Raw genomic sequence first — 7,395 nt, 5'->3', positions numbered from 1 at the left:
AAGGCACCTTGTCCTTTCAGTGCTTTACATTGTTATAGCTCTAACTTTGTCCATGTTATCTTTTGCACTCTATGCTATTTAAAATTTTGTTGGTAGAGTCTGTCTCTGTGTCACAGATCTCATCTGCAGAGGCCACTAAGACAATAGTGGGGGCTACTAAAAGTGTTTCTCATTTTGGACCCCTTTATTCTTTGTTTCCAGTTATCTATGAAATGGGCACTGGAGGAGTCCTCATGAATTGCTCTTGGGGAAAATAAGAAACTTGACAGAAAATGCATCACAATTGTCTAATGGGATGATATGCCTCAACTTACTGTAGACATAAAGAAACTTTGCAGGCAGCCAACCCATAGTGAGCTAACTTTACTACCAAGGAGTTCACAGCAACCAGAAAAACACGTGAATGCTTGGCATGGCCAGGTTACATTTATTTTGTACCAAGCAAAGCAGAAAATTACTCTATAATCGAGTTACTTCCTCTTTTGAGGAACCAAAAAGACAATAAATGTAGTTGAAAACAGAGACACAGATGGTGGTCAAGCTTGTGATAGGCCCAGTGAAAAGACAATACTTCTGGGTTATGACTTGTGGTTCCTCAGGAAGGAGGGTTGGCCTGGAAAGAAGCCACTGGATGAATTCCTCTAACTTGGTTGCGCTGAGGAAAAATCTCCACTTTCCTCCATGGACAAAAGTTAGCTTGATCCATGTATTAAAGTCTGGGTAGATATAAATATTTGACTTTGCTTTTTGAAAGCTTCTTAATGCATTTTGATAGTTACTTTTCTTCAGAGCTTTAATCTGAGGAGATATTGTTTTTTCCTCAAGATGATCAGTGGAGTTAGGATAACTGAGCATTTTCTCTGGTTCTGCTGAAGAGATTTCCGAATCTATAGAGGTCAGTGTGTTCTTCAGAGTTTCTGGTTGTGTGACTTTATGAAGAAGTTCTATGATCTCTTTACCCTTTTCTCCATCCAGAACCTCTAAACAGTGTACATTGGAGCAAGAATTCTGGTTTCCCAGTTCTGTCACCTTCTTCTTTAAAGCCTCAATGTCTTCCTTCACAGAGATGATATCTTCAGCTGTTGTACACTGTTTATTTTCATTAACATTCATTTTGGTTTCCAGTACTTCCATCTGCTTCTGATAGAAGTCAGTCCTTTCCTGGATTTTTGATAATGCACAGATCATGCCAGTCATTTGGCTGAGGAGTTCAAGCTGGATGGTTTTAATATCTTGGAGCATTACTAGAAGATTCATTTCTTCATCAGCATCAAGGTCCTCTTGATCACAATCATGGGAAGTCATAGCTGGACATCTGGTTGAATTTGGATACTGATTCTTACATTTGTGGTAAGCATTTTTAAGAGATTGTCTGATCTTGGAGAAATTTGAATTCCACATCTGCCCAGCAGCAGCTTTTACCCTTTTGGCTTGAAGTTTGTACATCTTTCATAATGAAACAAGAGACAAAGTGTTGGGAAACCTGACCAAATCAAAGAAAGAAGCAAAGAAATCGAAGAATGAAACGGTTTTTCTCTTACTCTTTGTTGGGTATCTTTACCGGGGACATTGTTGAATGTCCTATGGAGAACATGAAGGACAATAGCAGGCCCTCTTCGATGGTTAGCTTCTTATAGGGCAGTTCGGCTGGAGAGCTCTGTGAAATACTGAGCAATTGTGTGGAATCCTTCATAGGCTGACCCGAAGCTGATGTCATAATGGCTGCTGGTCTAGAATTTCTTTAACCTTAGGGCTATAACTCTCAAAAGTTTTGGTCACAGGACTCTTTTTCACTTTTAAAAATTGAGCACCACAGAACTTTTGTTTATGAATTATTATCACTTGATATTCCATATTAGAGATGAAAACTAAGTAAATCTTGATATTAATTCATTAAAAAAGTAAACCCAATACATGTTAACATATATGACATATTTTTATGAAAAAGTAATTATATCTTCCAAAAGAAAATCATGAAAACCATGGCATTGTTTATATATTTGCAAATGTTTTAAATGCATGAATTAATAGAAGATATGCCAGGAGAAATATCAATAACCTCAGATATGCAGATGACACTACCCTTAAGGCAGGAAGCAAAGAACTAAAAAGCCTCTTGATGAAAGTGAAAGAGGAGAGTGAAAAAGTTGGCTTAAAACTCAACATTCAGAAAACTAAGATCATAGCATCTGGTCCCATCACTTCATGGCAAATAGAATGGGAAACAATGGAAACAGTGACAGGCTTTATTTTTAGGGGCTTTAAAATCACTGCAGATGGTGATTGCAGCCATGAAATTAAAAGACCCTTGCTCCTGGAAGAAAAGTTATTGACCAACCTAGACAGTATATTAAAAAGCAGAGACATTACTTTGCCAACAAAGGTCCATCTAGTCAAAGCTATGGTTTTTCCAGTAGTCATGTATGGATATGAGAGCTGGACTATGAAGAAAGCTGACTGCCAAAGAATTGATGTTTCTGAATTGTGGTGTTGGAGAAGGCTCTTGAGAGTCCCTTGGACTGCAAGGAGATCCAACCAGTCCATCCTAAAGGAGATCAGTCCTGGGTGTTCATTGGAAGGACTGATGTTGAAGCTGAAACTCCAATACTTTGGCCACCTGATGCGAAGAGCTGACTCATTTGAAAAGACCCTAATGCTGGGAAAGATTGAAGGCAGGAGGAGAAGGGGACGACAGAGGATAAGATGGTTGGATGGCACCACCAACTCGATGGACAAGAGTTTGAGTAAACTCTGGGAGCTGGTGATGGACAGGGAGACCTGACATGCTGCAGTCCGTGGGTTGCAGAGAGTCAGACTCAACTGAGTGACTGAACTGAACTGAACCTTGATTCTCGTATCTGCTTCTGCATTTTATCTGTTGTCATATGTTGTTTTGGTTTAAGTAGATGAAGAAAATATGGCCTTACATAAATACATAAATGGAGAGGATATTTTAATGACCTTTTCAGTTAATTAAAGCTTTTATTCTTTCTACACCACTAACATTTGACAAATGATAATTGATTAGAAGTTAAGTACAATGTGTAATCTTAGACCAGAATAATACTGTTACATTAAAATTCACTGGTCTATCTTCCATTTTTAATAGATGTGGAATATCATGCATTGGTCATTTGGAAAGTAATGATTCACTGAATAATGCAGATCTTTCAAATGCTAGCTCATTTTATTACATAATATCCAAATATCATGTTCATTAATATCCCACCAATCTCACCAGAAAAGTCTTTGAGTATTGGCAAGAGGCCAAGTTTGTGGTAGCAGATAAAATTTTCTAAAATTTTAATTTTAGCTTGCAAAACTTGAAATTTATTAAGCTTTTTAGTTGTTTTTCTTGAAGTGATAGGCTCTCTACATCCATTTTTTTTTTTTGCAAAAATGCTTGCCAAATACCCAAGTATGAATACCATAGTTGGCTGCCAGTTTTTCTTTCAAAATGATGTTCCATGAAAAAAGCAGCTTATTTGTAACTCAAATAAGTACTTTTCCTGGAGACAATTATATTTCTGTAAGCAGCAGAAGTGCTTTATGGGTACTTCACATTACATCACACTTAATATTAAAAAGACATACTGAAGGTTGAAATTTAATAAAATGTAAAATTTTATTGCTTCATCATCATTCTAGAGCTAAACTGGCTTTTTCTTGTATTCCTTCTTTTTCTCTGATTGAATGGAGGTGAAAAATACAATCACTATTGGTAGCTTAGTACTTTTGCCTTGGCTTGTGCTAAGGTATCAATTTTACCCACCTTTGGTTTTGAATGCCATTTGGAAAATTAAAATGACATGATAACTATGTATGTCAAGATATAGTCCCAGTTTATTAAAGAAGATATTCCTTCTTGGATCAGTGCCGGTTCCAACCCTCTACTAAATCATTCTTTCTCCTATTTATGTTTAAATGCAGGGCCAACTTCTGCCTAGGTTTTGATATAAACTCTGAATTTAGGCAAAAATAGTTTTAGAATTTTGGCTCATCAGTGATACCTGGGATTTTACTTTCCTGTTCTATCTTTGAACCCCAGTTTAGTAACCTTTCCAAAACTTCTAGAAACCTTACCAAACTCTTGCTGAGAAGAAATGTTCTCCAAGAGGCAGACTATCACAGAAAGATATTTGGAGCCAGAAAAGGTAGCCTTCAAAGCTGTCCCATTTACTTTGGCAAAGACCATCTTATCCATGAAGCTCTACAAATACTTAGTACTGTGACATTTCAAGGGCCAATAAAAATAAGTATTGGAGAGCTAGAAAGAAAAAAAACTGTGCTCAGAATATCAAAAGCTGCGATATTGAAACAATAAATGTTTAATTAAATATCTCCAGAGTGTACTATTATATCATCTTCATTAATTGTTAAGTTAGTATTAAAATTTCATTACATTTGGAGGCAATTTGTAGATTAGGTATTCTTGCTTTACAGAAATTCCCAATTAAATTAGGGGGACTGCTTGGAGCAATTACACCCTCCCTCCAGGTTAATAACAGCTAAGACTTATTGGATACATACCAGACATTGTTCTAAATACTAGCTTAATTAACTGAAATTCAGAGAAGTCAAATAACTTTCCTTTCTGCTAAAAAATGGGCAGAGTGAAATTTCAAATCCTTATACTCTGGCTCCATGGGCCATGTGTTTCTTTATTGCCACACACACAAATATAATAAAAATATGTATCTGTCAACTCAGAAAAGGACATTTTGCTTTTTAGAAAAAAATACAGTATATATTTATAAAAATTCATTTTCATTAAATTTTCAGAAATATGAAAAAATGAATTGTTTGCTTATTCATCAAAGCTATTTGAAGAACTTTGCAAAGACTTTAGAAGTTGAACTATCTCTAATTCAAGCAAGTAAACATGAACATTTAGAGGTTATTCTTGCCTTAATGTAGTGAAAGTATAGCAACTATAATATAAACAATAGATTGAAAAATTTTCAACTAAAAATATTCATGTATACTGATTTTTAAAAATTTTATTTATTTATTTACTTTTGGCTGCTCTGGGTCTTCATAGCTGCATGGGGCTTTCTCTAGCTAGTGGGGGCTGGCTGCTCTTCATGGCAGAGCTCAGGCTTCTCATTGAGTTGGCTTCCCTAGTTGTGGCACACAAGCTCTAGGAGCTCAGGCTCGGTAGTTGTGGAGCATGGGCTTAGTTGCTCTGTGGCATGGGGAATCTTCCCAGACTCAGGATCAAACCTGTGTCCACCCTGTGGCAGGTGGATTCTTAACCACTGGACCACCAGGGAAGTCCCTATACTGATTATTTTTATAAAACAAAAATGAATCTAGTAGTTTTGATGCAAACATAAACCTATCTGGGTTTTTAGTTATTTACCTATTAATATTAATGAAAGTAGCTTCAGCCTATTTGGGGCTTGTTGGATAGTGAAGAGCTGTCCCCATGGACAGTCGCCTGCCAGGCTCCTCTATCCATGGAGTTCTCCAGGCAAGAATACTGGAGTGGGTTGCCATTCCCTTCTCCAAGGAATCTTCCCAACCCAGGGACTGAACCCAGGTCTCCTGCATTGCAGACAGATTTCTTTACCATCTGAGCCACCAGGGAAGCGCTGTGGTGGGAGAATGCAAGCCTATTGATTAGAGTGAAGTTGTGAGAGTAGTCAACACGTGAATGAATAACAGGAATTGAGCTGACCCCCTGACCCCCACACTTTGGGATCTTACTAGAGGTATGAAGCCATTTAGGACATCATAATATTGAAGTAACCAAAATAACCTGGCAGACTGGAGCCTAGTTGCTGACTCTTATCAAGGAAAACTGTCCTCCAGGTGGATGGCTTTTAAAGAATGATACTTGGAGCCAGAAATGTTAGGGTGCCAGGCTCTTCTATTCATTGACTCTCTGTGCTTGGTCAAGTTAATAACTTCTCACAAGAGTGTAAAATGGGATAATAACACCACCTACTTTGTAGAGTGAATTTGAAGATTAAAGTGTTCAATACTTGTAAACTCTTTCTGCTCCTCTCTAAAGTGAAAGTGAAGTCGCTTAGTCGTGTCCGACTCTTTGCGACCCCATGGACTGTAGCCTACCAGGCTCCTCTGTCCATGGGATTTTCCAAGCAATAGTCCTGGAGTGGCTTGCCATTTTCTTCTCTAGGGGATCTTCCCAACCCAGGGATCGAACCCGGGTCTCCCGCATTGTAGACAGACGCTTTACCGTCTGAGCCACCAAGGAAGGCCTTCTTATTCTCCTTTTGAGAGAATGTGAGAGGAAATGGTGAAGAGTTTTAAACTTGAGCTCTGCTCTCCTTGTCCCTTACTCTGGCTTTCATTCCTTTCTTTCAATGAAGAGGCCACTCTGCCATCCTCTGACCAAGATGTAAAGCACGTGCTGCTCACTGTTCAAAATCTGCAAAGGCAGATAAAGCATTTGGATTAGAAAGACACCAGAATGCGTAAACAAGGTCTAACAAACTGGCATTCTGTCTCCTAGTACAGCTAGTGTAGCTGGCACAGTCAGCCATGGTGTCAGGCAGCCGGGCAGGTAATAACCGCTGGAGAGATGGCTCTAATAATAGATAATATTATTCATGTTTCAAATGCTGGTGTTTTTTGAGTAAGTTAACTATAAATTAATTATGGTACACTCATGATTATCTATATAAAATCACCCTGATTTACATCTTTTTAAACATGGTTTTTGAGTTGGGAGAGGACAAAAAGGGGAAAGTGTTAGTCAGTCAGTCATGTCTGGCTCTTTGGGATCCATCCCATGGACTGTAACCCACCAGACTGCTCTGTCCATGGAATTCTCCATGCAAGAACACTGGAGTGGGTAGCCATTCCCTCCTCCAGGGAATCTTCCCCACCCAGGGTTCAAATCCCAGACTCCCGCATTGCAGGTGGATGCTTTACCATCTGAGCCACCAGGGAAGGCCCCACTGGGAGAGAATGGGATAGAATTATAGTTATCATGCGAGCAACTGGGCATTATTTGTACCCTTTCTGTTACACCTGCAGTCATCTAGCACTATTTGTATACCCTGTGCTTGTGACCATGAAAAATTACCGAAGGTCTTTTACTTCCCCTCCAAAATTTGAGGACCGTGTTTATCAGAACCTGCTCCCCCACCAACCTGAATATCACTTGTTATGTGCAGACTGAGATAAAAGATTGAGAAAACAAGAATCATAAAGGTCTTTCAGATTTGGTTAGGGTGGCTGACCCAAGGGGATAACAGTATATTCATGAGGAAGCCCTAGTTACACAAAGTAACAAAGCTCTTTTCTTCTACTTTTCTTCCTTTTTAGTCATGAGGAGAAGAGAATGAGATTGAAATCAGAGTTGTTGTGCAGGATCATGGCAGGAATGCAGAGGAAAGCAGAAGCATAGTGTTTATCAGACAGGCA

The 7,395-nt window shown here is 38.6% G+C and overlaps 1 protein-coding gene across 2 annotated transcripts; it reads right to left on the bottom strand.

Moving 5' to 3' along the window:
• On the bottom strand, positions 405 to 1,671 carry CCDC54 (coiled-coil domain containing 54). Of its 2 annotated transcripts, XM_013976815.1 has the most exons (2): positions 1,542 to 1,661; positions 460 to 1,446 (listed from the first exon to the last, which is right to left on the bottom strand). In XM_013976815.1, the coding sequence occupies exon 2, from the start codon at positions 1,444 to 1,446 to the stop codon at positions 460 to 462; it is 987 nt and encodes a 328-aa protein (XP_013832269.1). In that variant the 5' UTR covers positions 1,542 to 1,661. The 2 variants fall into 2 exon arrangements, with proteins under 2 accessions (XP_005674944.1, XP_013832269.1); XM_005674887.2 differs by having other exon boundaries at positions 405 to 1,671.

Source organism: Capra hircus, chromosome 1, assembly GCF_001704415.2.
Source record: "Capra hircus breed San Clemente chromosome 1, ASM170441v1, whole genome shotgun sequence".
Taxonomy (NCBI): domain Eukaryota; kingdom Metazoa; phylum Chordata; class Mammalia; order Artiodactyla; family Bovidae; genus Capra; species Capra hircus.
The sequence above is the reverse complement of the archived record's forward strand: the minus strand, read 5'-3'. Positions and strand labels throughout refer to the sequence as shown.

Bases quoted from the DNA above. Each gene is read 5' to 3' on its own strand.
- CCDC54 (XM_005674887.2), bottom strand. From the start codon at position 1,446: ATGTACAAACTTCAAGCCAAAAGGGTAAAAGCTGCTGCTGGGCAGATG.